Below are 15,714 nucleotides of genomic sequence, written 5' to 3' on the forward strand. Positions count from 1 at the left end.
AGAGGTCTGAGTGCTGCTGTAGAGAGTTGTGTATGGTCCCTATTATGGGGTGGGATGGAAGTGAAATACTGGAAATAGATTTGCTCTGTTTCTGAACAGAAAAGGGAAGAAAGTAGAAGTTGAGAGATTAGGAACTACACTAACTCTGAACTGCAGCTGTGAGAAGGATTAGCCTTGATGTGTTTTCCCCATACTCTGGGCTTGAGTGCTAATCATCATGGACTGACAGAATTTTCTTGTAACTTTATAAAGGATTTTTCTTGTGTGAAGTTCAAGATAAGTTCCCTGCTGGAAAGCTAAGAATCCTGGGTTCACTGTACTGGAGAATGAAATGGAGTTCTTATCTACCTGAGACTATTTACAGAAGGATGAACTAGACCTCTGCTAATGTATTTTGAGGTGTTTCAACTACAGTCGCTTCATCTCTGTATAGATACAGAAGAGGAAAAAAAAGTGCACCTAATTTAAATAAAAACCTCATTAGTCTTTGACAGATAATCCAGTTCTGATTACTGGTAGTGAGTAGATGTTTTGTAGTTGAAAAAATCTTGTTCAAGTGAATGACTGTAGGTAGCATGCTTCTTCCCTTGAAGAAGGTAGTCATTCTAGTGTACAGCCATTCTTTGCAGTCTCTTTCAATCAGAAAAACTTAGTCTGAAATTCTTGGTATCTTGGACATTTCTGGAAATTTCAGCCTCAGTGAGAGTGCTAGGAACATGGTGGGGGCGTTATTTGTTTGCTTTTGATTTTTGTTGTTATTTTGTTTTGTGCTTTTATTTTTGCTTTTTATTTTGTAATTACTGTGAACTAATTCTGCTCTGTACTATTTTAATCTTTTGCCTTGCGAGTGTTGGTGGAGTAGTTCAGAATTTAAGACTATGAAATCCATGTAGTTATGGAATATTTCTTTTGGCTGCTGTTTTCCAAGAGTTACTGTAGAGCAGATCTTTTTTCCCTTACTGTAATACAAAGTAGGTTTGACATTGTTGCATGTGTGTAGATGTGTGTTTCATGTGTGACGGTTATGGATAAACTGGACCTCAAGACATGCTAGTGAGGGATAGGGTAGAGGTGTATTGGGTTTGCATGGCAAGGTTTTGGTAGCAGGAGGGCTCCAAGGGACGGTTTCTGTGAGAAGCTGCTGGAAGCTTCCCCCATGACTGGCAGAGCCAGCCGGCTCCGAGATGGACCCAACAGTGCTGGCCAAGGCTGAGCCCATCAGCCATGGTGGTAGCATCTCTGTATTTTCCAATACATTGGAAAAGTGTAAAAAGCTGCTGCACAAGAACTGCAGCCAGAGGGAGGAATGAGACTGTGAGAGAGAAACCACTCTGCAGACACCAAGGTCAGTGAGGAAGAGGTGGAAGGAGGTGCTCCTGGTGCCAGAGCAGAGTCTCCTGCAGCCTGTGATGAAGACCATGGTGAGACACGTTGTTCCCCTGCAGCCCATGGAGGGCCGTAGGGGAGCAGAGATCCACCTGCAGCCTGTGAAGGACCCAGGAGCAGGTGCCTGCACTTGGCTGAGGCTGTGATGGCATGGAGAGCCCATGCTGGGGCAGGTGGATGCCCCTGGCTGAGGCTGTGATGGCATGGAGAGCCCATGCTGGGGCAGGTGGATGCCCCTGGCTGAGGCTGTGATGGCATGGAGAGCCCATGCTGGAGAAGGCTCCAGGTAGGATGAACTCATGGGGAGAGGAGGCCACACCACAGCAGGTTTGCTGGCAAGACTTGTGACCCCACTGGGCACTCACCCTTGTGCAGTCCTTCCTGAAGGACTGTGACCTGTGGAAGGGGAGCCACTCTGGAGCAGTTTGTGAAGAACTGCAGCCTGTGAAAAGAGCTCACCTTAGAGAAGCTTGTGAAGGATTGTCTCCTGTGGAAGGGACTGGAACAGTGGAAGAGAATGAGGAGGAAGGAGAAGCAGAGGGGTGTGATGAACAGACCTCAACCTCCATTCCCTGTCTCCTGTGCCACTGGAGAGGTGGGGAGGGAGTGACCAGTGGGAGTGAAGTTGAGCCCTGGAAGAAGAGAGGGTTGGGGGGAATGTGTTTTAAGATTTGTTTTTATTTCTCATTACCCTGGTCTGATTGGCAGTAAATTAAGCTAATTTCCCCAGGTTGAGGCTGTTTTGCCTGTGACAGTAATAGGGTGAGCAATCTCTCCTTTGCTCATCCTCCCTCATGAGCCTTATGTTTTCTCTCCCCTGTCCAGCTGAGGAGGGAAGTGACAGAATGGCTTTAGTGGGCATCTGGCACCCAGCCAGGGGAAACCCACCACAATAGGCCACTGTAAATGGTAATGGTGATGAGGTAATCAAAGCAAACTACTTCAGTGGCCTTTAGGGCAGATGGCTTGCTTTCCGAGTTTATGGTGAAATTTTAAACTATGTATAAATAATGTATTTTTATTTAAATAAAGCATACCTATGGAAAGAAATGGAAGAACTATTTTTAAATTATTAGTTTGAATTTTAAATTACTAAACTGTAAATAAATAATTGTTAAAATAGTCTTTTTCTTTTCCCTCCAGCTGTAGCAGAAGTGCAGCTTCGTGATGATCAATATACCCTTGACCACATGCGTGCTTTTGGCATGTATAATTATCTTCACATTGATTCCTGGTACCAGGATAATGTCTACTATGTTGATCAGTTTGGAAGGGTTATGAATCTGTCAGTGACTCTGGTAAGAATAAAATCTTTTATTTAAACCACTGAATTGAAAAAGATGGGAGCAGATGAGATAGAAAATATTTGAAGTAGGATCCAAATGCAAAAACTGGATGAAGCTATTGCCAGGAAGATAGGTTGGTCAAAAAATGCATTTGTCCAGGATGAATAAAAGGATTTTAAGAGGTTTATGACTTCTTTGTGTTAATAATATTGCATAAGTGTTGCAATAGTGTGTGGCATCCCACCCTTAAGGAGACAGGAGCACTCAGGAGTTGAAGATGCTTGTGACAAAAGGAACAGCAAACGCCACAAAAGCTTACAGAGTTTTTTTTTAGTTAAGCATTTGGCATGGAAATTGAAATGTTAGGCCCTGACTTGCAAGTACAAGCACACAGCAGTGGTCTGATGGGATATTCAGAGTCCTGGAGGTGCTGCGTGGGATTGGTGGGGGTACCTGCTCATGGGTCACTTTCTCCACTTATAAAATAAGTGACTCACTTTCTATACAAGTCAGTTATCATGTGCAGTTTGTTCTTCCAGTCCCTTCTGGAAATGGGTTGGAGGGCTTAGGGCATTTCTGGTGGTCTTGATCTCCCCCCTGCAGTCCATGTCCACATCCACTTCTCCACATTATTCCTATATGTGTGCTGTACTGTGCTGTGCTTACCTCTAGGAGCCAGAACAAGGATGTTTATCCCAGAAAACGTGTTTGTCCCAGGTTTGTCCTACCTCTGTGTGGCTCCCATCTCCAGCCATATCCTGTTCTTTCTCACAGTGTGTTTTACCAGCAAACCTTGGTTGAGTCCACAACCTCTGACTACATTAGCTCTTTTCTTTAGGCTTCTACATAGTGTTACATCTACTTCCATTCTGGGCAAGATGGACATGACAGCAAGTTGAAGAGAAGGGAAGATGCTTCTTTTCTAGTTGCTTTTCTCTTTCTCTCTGACATTACTTGATGTTTGTTTGCTAACTTGAAAACCCAGTCATTGTATATATATGTTAGATTTAGAAATGCTTAATCTAGACATCATTTGTTGGAGGCAAAAAGATGCTGGTGGCCATGAGGGAACTTGAAATAGTGTAAGCAAGTTAAGGCAAGTCTGAAATTTCTGCTTTATACTGGTGGTCCTAAGTAATCAAACTTTGTATTTCTTTTTAGCCATTTTAATGCATGCTTTAGTTTCCTTTAAAAACTATACTTCATTTCAGAGAGGGAAGGACATGGTTCAGGACATTTCAGAGAGGGAAGGGAACCATGTTTCTGGCACATACAATTGTTGTGCTTGGGCATTAAGGAAGAAAAGACTGTGGAAAGGAAAATATCCATTGTCATACTACCAGAGAGTTGGACTCGTAACCTTGTCAGACAAAAGAAAGCACAGGGTTTTGTGTAAGTTTTTGAGAACATGTTGCTTAGCCTGTGCAAGGTGCTGGGGACAGAAATTACTAGGTCAGGACTAAACTAAGAAAAATTCTGAAATTGTAGTTTTAGATTTTCAGGAAATACAAGTTTCCAGAGGATGATAGGGTGAGAACAGTTCCTTTGCTTTTCACAGTAATAGCAGTTGGAGACTCTGGCAGACTCTTACTGTGACAAAATAATCTTCTAGGACTTCTTCCAAAACTTTTGAGATCATCTGGATTCCTAGTGGAAACATGTAAAAGAAAGCCTTCTCTTAACAGTTGCTTGTCACAATCTAATTTTTTGTTTTATCCTTGGGGTTGGTTAACCCTGGCTTGCTGCTGAATGCCCACCCAAATTCTCTCACTCCCCCTATTTAACACGATGGCAAGAAAGAATGACAGAAAAGCTTGTGGATGAGCATAAAACCAGGGAGATCACTTACCAGTTACCATGGTGGGCAAAACAGACTTGCCTTTGGGGAAACAATTTAATATATTGCCAATTAGAACTAGTAGGATGATAAGAAAGAAAGTCACACAAAGCTTGTATGGAAACTTGCTCCATTTCCATGGGCAACAGTGTGGATATCTGTCCTCTGTGGGTTTCAGGACAGCCTGCTTTTCCATGGACTGCTCCAGGGGCTGCAGGCAAACTGTTGCATACCACTGTCCTAGCTGACAAGCTCAGCTCTCTCCAGTGAGCCCGGTGGAGCCAGCTGGACGTGGCTGTGTGTGCAGGGGGCAGCCCTGGCCCCTGGCCCCTCCTCACTGAGGCCACCCTGCAGGTCCCCTCTGCCTGCACAACACAGACACCCAATACATTCCTTTATTAGGAGGGCACTATGTGTGTCAATTTATTTCTTAGCAGATAAAGGATTTTACAACAGGCTATAAATTGACACAAGAAATATTCTTCCCTAAGATCTATTTCAAGATAATGGCATTTGACTAATATCTGGTCACAAGTTTTTGGGGGAAATAAAACTGCTTAAACTGTGAAATAAATAGGCACCATCTTGTGTCCTAGTACATGATACTGTGCTGTTTTGCAAAGGAAACACGTTTGAATATGAATAAAAAGGAATGTGTGTTCAGAAACATCAACAAGGTGTCTCATTACAAATGTGCCCAGTCATATATCAGTCAAATGTATATTAAAAATAAGATTGGTTTTGGCTAAGTACAGCTTACAATTAAAATTAATGTCATTCTTTTTTAAAACAGAAGATGGAACAGGGTAATGTGTTCATCCTGAAATCAGAGTGAAAGAACACACGTAGGCTTTCTAATGCATCATGATTTCTATTTTTATTTCTTATTTTGGTAGCAGCTTTGATTCTAATATGACAGTATGTTGGTTATCCATATATCTTGAATTATCCTTGCAACTTAGGTGTTTAAAAAGATGTTATCTGTGAAGGAAAAGAAGTGCATATAACATCTTGCCACTTGCTCAAAATCACACGTAGTTGAAAAAAGAAAAGTGATCAACACAAGCAGTACTTCTGTGTTGATGGATGAGTCTTCAGGTGGGCTTTTTATACCAGATTGATGAAATTGTTACTCTGACTTGGCTGGAAATACTGTATAATAGCTTTAACCTTCTCCTTTTACAGCTGTTGGACTTTTTTCATTCAGTATGCCAGCAGCAATCAATACTCTGCTTTAAACATCCAGAGGGTAGGGAGGACAGTGATGGGTTTACTGACTTGAGATTTTTTAGTTGGTCACTTTTTTTGCATCTGACTCAACTTTGTTGATTTCTCAGTGTTTGTAGCATTCAAATATAGCTGCAAAACAGTTTTCTCTCTTAGGAGTTGGACTTGGTTTCTTCATCTTAAACTCTTCTTGCAAAGACAACTTGGTTTCTTTTTATTCTCAGATAATCAATTGAAAAATTGTGGCAATAGGAACTCTTCTCACACTTAATTAAAATCCTTAATGGTATATGTATTTTCATCTTTTAATTTCCCATAAGAATTAGCTATGGAATACTGTTTCTGTAACTTTCAGTTAACTTGTATTCAGAACAACTGATAGTGTCACCAGATACAATGTGGAAATTCTATTTGAAACAAGTTAGAATAAGAAAGCAGATAGAGAACAACAAAATCTTTCAGTGTTGTGTTTCAGGGTTTTAAATAATTGTCTCTTTGTTATTCAGAATGCTGGGTAAGGACTTTTTTTCAGTTAAAGAGATATGTCAAACACCTAGGTGTTTTGATTTTTCATAAAAATGTAGTCTTGTATTTTTATGTCTACTTTATGGGAATTGGCATATAACTTTTTTTTTTTTCTTTCTTTTTTATTCCTTTATTCCTTTCTCATTCCCTGTTATTTCCTTGAAAAAAATAAGTCTTTTATGAACTATCTCATATTTGTACAGTATTGTCATTAAACCCCAGCTGACAACTAAGTACAATGCAGCTACTTGCTCACTGCTGCTCCTCCATCCCAGTAGGATGGTAAGGAGAACTAGAAAAGGTAAAACCCACAGGTTGAGATAAGAACCTTTTAACAATTTATATAAAACAAAATTCAATAATAATAACAACAAAATAATAACAATAGTGAAAGGAGAGAGAAATAAAACAGGGAAAAAAGTGATGGACAATACAGTTGCTCACCAGTGCTGACCAATGCCTGAGCAGGGCTGAGTTGTTTCAGCCAGTTCTTGCTGGTATAATACAGGACTACAGACTCTCACCATCCCCTCTTGCTTCTAAAGCAGGGAGTTACTATTAACCCAGTTAACCACCTGGTGAACAAAGAAACAGTCAGTCAAAAAGATAATCTCACACAAGGGGATTGACAGGAGGTTTTGTTTCATCTTCAAGGAAGTCCATCCTTTCCATTGTCAGAATGAGATGGGAGACTGTTGTAGTAACTGCCTACAGTTAAATCAGTGAACAGAAAGGTTGTGAATAAGATAATTTCCTTTCTTACCTATTGAAAGAAAGGCTTTGTGGTAAAGATAATTTTTCATTTTTTCAGGAGATCGAGTTCTGAAATTCCTGCTCAATGGGGATAAATCTGGTGTGAGCTTCAGAAAATTAAGTAGTTGATACTTTTTTATTTTAATTGCATCTGAAACTATTTGGAGCTTACTGTTAAAATTTACTTGAAGGCTCACAAAAGTGTGGTCTTCTGTAATGTTATATAGTATACCCCTGCAAGTCACTGTTAAGAGGATTGATGCTTCCTCTTGCCATGGTAAGACTTTTTTTGGTAGGCTCAGTAATCATTGCTAGTTACAATGGAAAACGATCCTACTTTGTAGGGAAAAAATGCCTTTCAGTGAAATCTAAAAATTAAATAAAATATGAGGAAGCCAAAATTCATTGTATCTAGTGATTGTGTGATATTTGTTTGGGTTATGGGTTTGGTTTTTTTGGGGTTTTTTTTCCTTTTAAATCTTTCATTCTCCCCTTCTCAATGTGTTATAAATTAGCAGAGTAGTCCAAGGGATGTAGTGATACAGCTAACTCCAGAAATGACCCTGAACGCTTCTAATAATTAAAATTTTGTGAATTTTCCATTGCAGGTTTCATAATCTTCTTGTAGCAGACAGTAATCTCTAGTATGAATTTGAGTAGGCCCAACAGGCAAGCAGGCTATCTGTTTGTTATCTGGTCTTTTTTGCTGTTGCTTATTCAAATGGTACTTACCCAAATGCAATTTCTCTCGCTTACCTTTTAGCATGTGTTAAATGCACATCTGATTTTACTAACATCTGGAAAATAGGAAGGTTTTGAAATGCCCTCAAAGGTGGGATTCTCAATAAATGAGGCCACTGCATGCTTGGCATGCACAGTTTGCTCTCTCTGTATTGCATTCACATGCCCAAGTGCAAAGGACTCTTTTGGAGACAGTCCTTTTTATGTATATTTTTGACTGCCTTATTTCACAGAGCAGAATGAATAAGTTTGTTTTGCTAGAAGTAGATTATGCTCCCCAAGCTACTGTTTGAGTAAAAATAGAAGGATGAGATGTTTATATGATTTGTGGCCGAATATTCGAGATCTGTAACGAGACACAGTTTTAATCTTGAATGTTTTCATTCTTTCACTTACATTAGCTTGTAAAATACCTATGAAACCCATTGTGTCTAATTTTGTTTCATATATTATATATATATATACATATATGTATGTTGACCAGCACTCCTGGTCCTTTTCCACTGGGCAGCTTTCCAGCCACTCTGTGCCCAGCCTGTGGTGCTGCCTGGGGTTGTGACCCAAGGGCAGGGCCCAGCACTTTTCCATATTGGACCTCATACTGTTGGCCTTGGTCCATCAATCCGGCTTGTCCAGACACCTCTGCAGAGCCTTCCTACCCTCCAGCAGATCAGCACTCCTGCCCAGCTTTTGCAAACTGGCTGGGGGTACCCTCAAATCCCTCATCCAGATGATTGATAAAAATGTTAGACAGGACTGGACTCAGTACTGAGACCTGGGGAACACCATTAGTGCCTGGCCAGCTGGATTTAATTCCATAGTATAATTATAATGTGATAGAAAAGTTATTTGAAAATGTGATATGAATTAGCACAGCTTTTCTTTACCAGCTAATTGTAGGTGTTACTTCTCTTAACTTACTGAAAAAAGTGAGCACTACAAGAAAGATGAAAAATTGTATTTGCCAGTTGTGTAACAGAATAAGCTAAAATTCTTTTAAATTAACAGGTGAGTTTTTTGAGTGGCTTTTATTTCTTTTTAAGTCTCCACATTTTCCCTGGGACTAGAATTATTTGAGGAAAGTGATTATTATATAGGAGTGCTAGGGGAAAATAAAAGCCTTTTCTAATGCAAAATATCATTACTACTTAAAATTGCAGAAAAAAGTGCTGAAATATCAGTTAGGAAACACTCATAGAAACCAGTTTGATTAATTTCCACCACCTTTTCCACATATGTGGGAATTATGCTTGCTACTCACTTTTTTCCAAATATGCTGAATGATACACAAAACTGGTACATTGCTACTGAGGTTTATCATTCTTAATTTGCCTGTAATATTTACTGAAATTAATAAATACTTCATAAAGTCTTAGTTCATGATTGTTTGTTTATAGGACACTGCTCTACAAAAGCCAAGAGAAGTGTTCAGGCTGCCTACAGACTTGACTGCATGTGATAATCGCCTTTGTGCCTCAATGCATTTCTCATCCTCCACGTGGGTTACCCTTTCTGATGGTACAGGAAGACTGTATTTAATTAAATCAGGCAAGCGTGGAAACAGTGCCTCTGAGAAGTGGGAGGTAAGTCCTGCAATGATGAATTTAGGAGTTGTACATATATCCCTATCAGAGTGATCTGACTGCTTTAATAATGGCATATCCTGCTTGGACACAGCAAATATAATTGCTACGTTTCTACCTGAAGCTGTGAGTCTCATGTTCTGTGGTTAGTTCCTCTTTGTTTATGAAAGATGAATCTGGTAAAAAGTGCCCACATTTTGCATCTATTTTCTTTATTAGAGGGTAGTTGCCTAAGAAACCACAGATGTTTTAGTATTGGCAGAAATGTAGGTGTATATACTGTAGTGGAAGATTTCAACATGATGAATTAGCTCCTTTCTCTACATCTTTTGAGAGTTCAGGAAAGGAAATTGATCATCCTGTTTATAGATGCTTGGTAATAAATACCATCTGGTTTTTATTCTCTTCTGTATGACAATGCTGACACGTAAATAAGTTACGTTGAAATTGTTATTTATTGTTATTATAGTGTCATGAAAATACAAGATTTATGTATGAGATTGTGTCACCATTAAATTGACTTGTTGAGTATGTAGAGCATCCAGTGGTTTGGATTTGTGTTAATATCACAGCCCTATAAATCCTCAAACTATCAGGTTTCACTAACAACAGCTGGGCTAAGTCTATACTCATTCAACCACTGCAGCTTGAATTCTTTGTAATTTATTCTTTTCTTTTAATTTATTTGTTTTTTCATTTTCAGGTGTTAATCTTCTAGCAAATAATGTTTTTTTTTCTTCTCTGTTGTTCAGATAAATTTGTTTTTATATTTGTTTTATTGCTGAATGAGTACTTTTTGAAAAAGCTGGAATACATGGTTTTTAGAATTAAAACTTCCAGCTATAGGTAGCAGACGTCTCATGCTATAAGATATGGAGTCCCTCTGTATGAAATTAATGAAATAATTTTCATATAATATAAATTTTCATCCATTAATGAATTTTATAACTTTAAGTTCATAATTAATGACATTTTATATTCACAGTGGTGCTTATTAGCCTTTCAGTATGACAGTAATAGTTATGTATTAGTTATGTATTCTGCCTACCTAGTGATATCCAAATATTGGATGGACTTTCCCAATCCACGTACATAAATAAAAATTCAAGAACTTCTAACCCTAGCTTCTCCTAAACATAAATATTATTCTCCTTCATTGCATTACAGCTTTTTGTTTCTTACTTCATGGAGGAAGAAAATGAGATCTCTTTGCAAAGCTGAATAATGGCATGTTTGATGATTGAACAACTGATAGTGATGCTTTGGACCTTTGTGTCCTCTTGTTTGCATAAGTTAAGGTCTACAAAGATTTTCAGAATATTGGAGTGTCTAGAGAACTAGTGAAGGCCTTGGCAAAATGCCTTCATTTTCATCTTGAGACTGTTTCCCCAGTTGACAGGCAGTGTTTGTGGACCCTGTTGTTCTCATCAGTTGCTGTACATCTATTTATTGCAGTGCTAAACAGCCACAATGCAGACAGGTTTGGGGATCTCTGTGCTTTGTTTAATGGACTCTTATAATGATTGTATAATATAAACAATAATGTTTAAAAGCATTTCAGTACTGTAGCTTGATATCCACAGGAGGAACCAGAAATGTGTGACATTTGTGTGTTCATATTGGCAGAGAGATTTGTGGGAGACAAACTGTTACTGATTTGACATTCACTGAAACCCTTCCTTGCTTTTTGTAAAAGAGTAAGGCTTCCAGCTTTAACTCTCTGACTTTTTATTACATTTTTGTGTTCTAGATTGTGTTTAATGAAGAACTAGGAAGTCCATTTATTGTAGCACACAGTGTTTCATTTGTAAAATCTGATACACATTCACTAGCTGTGCTGCTGCTTAGGGTAGAAAAAGATGAACTGGACACAAAAGGAAGTGGATTTCATGTTACCTTGGAATGGGTTACGATTGCAGGAAGAGAGGGTAAGTGTTTTACGTTTATATTACTGGAGAGTGATGTTTAAAAAAAATAAAAATCATGGTTTTTATGCTTTGTCTTAGAAGTTATTTTTCCACACATTCTGATATTTCTTTTCCACAGCCTAGATTTTACATAGGTAGCTTTTTCTTATATTTTGAGATCAAGTTTTTGGTTATAAACCTAAATTTTGGCAGATATTTAGAAAACAGGAAGAACTAAAGTTTTGTGCTTGTGTCATTAAGATAATTTGAAAACAAGATAGCACTTTACTTGAATGTTATGAAATGCAATTTCTGTTTAGCTTGGTCTTGTAAAATCGAGGTTATACAGAATTATTTCTAACTAATGTCTGTTATATTTTTTAAAATATTGTAGAGCTGGATATGGGTCTTTAGTTATGTTCTTTTTGTTGTTTTTTTTAGCTTCCAATTAATGGAAGTGGGATTGGAAGTAGTATAAGATAAATGTAAGACCTGTAGCATAAAAAGTAAATACTGCATATTCTAGGTTTTTCTGCAATAAGAGTATGAAGTTATTCCATTAATTTTAGACCAACACATTGAAAATATATTATTTAATTAATATAATTAATATTAATTAATATAATTAATACTAATTAATATTTTATCCTAATAAAGTTTGACAAATGATACTTTATATATTTGATATGGTCACATATGTGTACATTAAATATCATGATCTACATAGAAGATACAAGACCCCATGCATCAATGCCTGATTTAAAGAATGTGTGGATTAAATTAATAGAACTTCTTGGAATGACTTGCTCATTATGTTCCAAGAAATAAAATTTTGATCCTGATAGAAACAAGATCTTTAACTAGTTGAACTGAAGCAGTTGAGGCATACTATGATGTTACTAGCCAAATGTTCTTCCATCACCTCCATATACAGTATGGATAGGATAGCATAGAATAGTTCTCTAGGAAGCCCATTCCAGTGTTTAACCACCCTCTCAGGAAAAATGTCCAGTCCTAATGTCCAGTCTGAACTTCATCTGGTGCAGCTTTGAGCCATTCCTACGTGTCCTGTTACTGGATACCAAGAGGAGCTCAGCATTTCCATCTCCACTTCCCTTCCCTAAGCAGACTGTAGACAGCAATGAGGTTGCCCCTCAGCCTCATTTTCTCCAATCTACACAAGCCTGCAGTCCTCACCTAGTCTTGTTATGACTTTCTTTCCAGCCCTTTCACCAGCTGTGTTGCCCTCAGTGGCTTTAGTTATGCTTTTTGCTGCTGAAACCTTGGATGATGGAAATATTTCTCAGACACATGAGACCAGCTACATTAGGCTTTTGTGGCCAGCTCAAATAGAGGAAGAAACCTCTGAACATTACTGCTTGTAAATTAAGAAAAACTAAAATCAACTTATAAGAAAACTAAACAACTTATATGAAATACTAAATTAGTAACTGCCAATCTAAAGCTGAAGACTGCTACTCATGAGAGCACCAACACAGACTTTTATTCTATTTTTTAATACTGTACACTTCCATAAAAAACTCTTTTTACATTATGGGTTTTATAACTTACAACAAATATTCTTGGAATCCCTAAAAGTGGATTTAAAAATCTTTTTAAAAGACTTGCCAGTTCTCCAGCATTTCCAGGAAACAGAAAATTTGTGTAATTACTGTCAGTAGAGATGCAAATAACAAAATTCAAAGCAGTCTTTAATTATGAAGAGAGAAATAAATTTTGATTTCATTTAAACAAACATCTCACAAATCAGACTGACATATGAACCAGTCTCAAAGATAAAAGCTGTTTTGAGGAATTACAATACTTTGCTATCTCTTTCATCAGTAGTCAATTGCTGTTGCTTGCATTTCCTTGAAACTCTGTCTCTGAATTTTAGTAAAAGTAAGTAGTTTATCAACAAGCCATTTCTTAAATTACCAAAATCTGTGCTTCATCACAGCAAAGCCTTAAAACATGGTTATGTCTCTTGACATCATGAAATGTGAGATCTCTGCCCTGTTTGGCAGACTGGACAAAGGGATCACGCGCACCACTATTGTGTTACCAAAGAACAAAATAATGGAAGCATGAAAATAAATCAGAATGGGGGCAGTGGTTAGGTGTTTTAATACCTTCCATGATATTTCAGAGGACTGTAACAAAGGCATACCCTTTCAAAGTTGGTTTTCTTTCATTAACCAAACTTTTAGGATTTAACAGGTAGGATTGCACTATATTTTAAATGTAATGAGTTCCTTAGGTAAGAATTTGTCTTCTGGAAATACTTTTTTTTTTTTTAATTTATTTTATAGGTGATCATGGATACGAAATCATTAAAAGGAGAGTTTTGCAAGGAAAATCAGTCCCCCATTATGCAGCAATAGAGCCAAGTGGGGATGGTCTAATGATTGTTTCCCACAAACCGTTCACATTTATGCAAAGTGAAAGTGACGAATTAGAAGAAAATGATGATGCAAAAGTATCAAATGAAAAGAAAGGTAAGACTTAGTCTGACAGGTCATGATAGGCTGCTTTCTTCTTTGACTTGAGACATATCTTGTTAGTTTTGCATCTGTTTGGAAACTCTAGCAGTAAATATTGTAATATCTATCTTGTGGACAGATTGTCTTTTGTTTGTTTGCATTTACTGTTGGAAGTTGTATTGTGCATAAACCTATATTAGGTGCCTTTTTTTGGATATGATATACTTAAAGAATTTTCTTGTCTTAAGAAAAAGGATATTTTGCAGACTTATAATAAGTTTTTGTATAAGTTGGATTGCTAATGTCTAAATTTAGACATCTGTCTGAAATACTCAAATTAAAAAAACAGTCTTCCTAGATGGGAGAGGGGCATTGACCTCCTCTAACTGTTATTCATTACTAAGCTTTTTGATATGTAATTTATTCCTGCCTTTCTAAAATTTAAGTGGTTGGTTTGTAAGAACGAGTCTCCTGTAAAATATTCTCTTTTCTCAAGTGGAAAAGTTGAGAAAAACTTCAACAAAATGCAGTCATACTTTTTTTTTCTTTGCAATCAAAACAAAACTAAGTATGTAAAAACCTATTAATAGAGTTGTTTATCCCTAAGTATCACTAAGCTCTGTAATGTCTATGTTTATATAATTATGTTGGATTATTTCATGTTTGATTTCTGTTTCTGCATATGAGGTATTGCTTAGTGAACAAATTCTAACTGAAGGATAGTAGCACAATATTTGTCAATAGTGTGAAAATCTATTTGAAAAATAATACAAAAGGATCAAATTTCTGGAATGTGTTAGTGTTAAACACTGTGATGACTGTGATATTTTACATGTAATTTTATTAAGAATAGACTGTACATATAAATCTAGAGGTAAAGGAATTCTTCAGTGCACTGAGCACCATAACTGAGCACCAGTTGCCTTTTGCTAAATCTTATGTAGGCTCTAGTTTTATTTGCACAGTTATATAAAATTGCAGGCATAATGGACTCTTAATATCAGATAGAGTTTTTAGAATTTTGAAGGCTGCCATGTCTTAGATAGTAATAGTTTCTGGGGAAGTATAATTCTAGCACCTGTGACTGACCCATTGCACCCAGGGCAGTTGTGGCAAGGGGCAACAGTGCAAGAGTCCTTCCAGAGTCACAGTTGCTGGTGTGAGGCTTTGATCTGTAGAATCTTGGATTGGATTGTGACAACTTGAGAGCTTTCTAGGGGACCCCATACTTTACTTTTTCTCAGAACAGAGAGGTAACTTGTACACTATTGCTCCTTAGAAAATATATTCATCTGTATTTCTATTTTCTGTGCCTTACCCACCCATGCTGTCATAGCCTTCCTTTTATATAAACATTTCTCTTAAAAGGCCATTTCTTCTAGCAGTTTAATAACCAGACGGATTCTAGACACAGTAGAAAAAGTCAATCACTGCCTCTGGGCAAGCAGTTTTATTTCATCTCCATTAGCTGAGGCAGATTAAGGCTGCTTAGTCTTATAAAATCATGTCTGTTGAGTAGTCAGCATAGCTTCTGGCAAAATATATAAAAAAAAGTGTACACATCTCTGAATGGCATGTACTTCTAGCATGCAGTAGCCTATCAGAGAATCACTAGGTTGGAAGAGACCTTTAAGTCCAATCCATGCCCTAACATCAACTAAACCATGGCACTGAGTGCCACATCCAGTCTTTTTTTAAACACATCCAGCGATGGTGACTCCACCACCTTCCCAGGCAGACCATTCCAGCACTTCATCACCCTTTCTGTAAAAAACTTTTTATAATATCCAACCTGTATTTCCCTTGGTGCAGCTTAAGACTGGATCCTCTCATTCTGTCAGTTACTACCTGGAGAAAGACACCAACCCCCACCTGGCTACAACCACCTTTCAGGGAGCTGTAGAGAGTGATAAGGTCATCCCTGAGTCTCCTTTTCTCCAGACTAAGCACCCCCAGCTCCCTCAGCTGTTCCTCACAGGCTTTGTG

General features: G+C 37.7%; 1 protein-coding gene across 2 annotated transcripts in view; it reads left to right on the plus strand.

Moving 5' to 3' along the window:
* NUDCD1 (NudC domain containing 1) overlaps nucleotides 1-15,714 on the plus strand; it is a 37,396-nt gene that overhangs the window by 6,634 nt on the left and 15,048 nt on the right. For both annotated transcript variants that reach the window (XM_056484256.1, XM_056484257.1), the window contains 4 exons: nucleotides 2,530-2,684; nucleotides 9,153-9,338; nucleotides 11,089-11,266; nucleotides 13,558-13,743. In XM_056484256.1, coding sequence (XP_056340231.1) covers nucleotides 2,530-2,684; nucleotides 9,153-9,338; nucleotides 11,089-11,266; nucleotides 13,558-13,743 — 705 coding nt within the window. The remainder of the gene's footprint in view (nucleotides 1-2,529; nucleotides 2,685-9,152; nucleotides 9,339-11,088; nucleotides 11,267-13,557; nucleotides 13,744-15,714) is intronic.

The sequence above is a fragment of the Oenanthe melanoleuca genome, chromosome 2 (genome assembly GCF_029582105.1).
Source record: "Oenanthe melanoleuca isolate GR-GAL-2019-014 chromosome 2, OMel1.0, whole genome shotgun sequence".
Lineage (NCBI taxonomy): Eukaryota > Metazoa > Chordata > Aves > Passeriformes > Muscicapidae > Oenanthe > Oenanthe melanoleuca.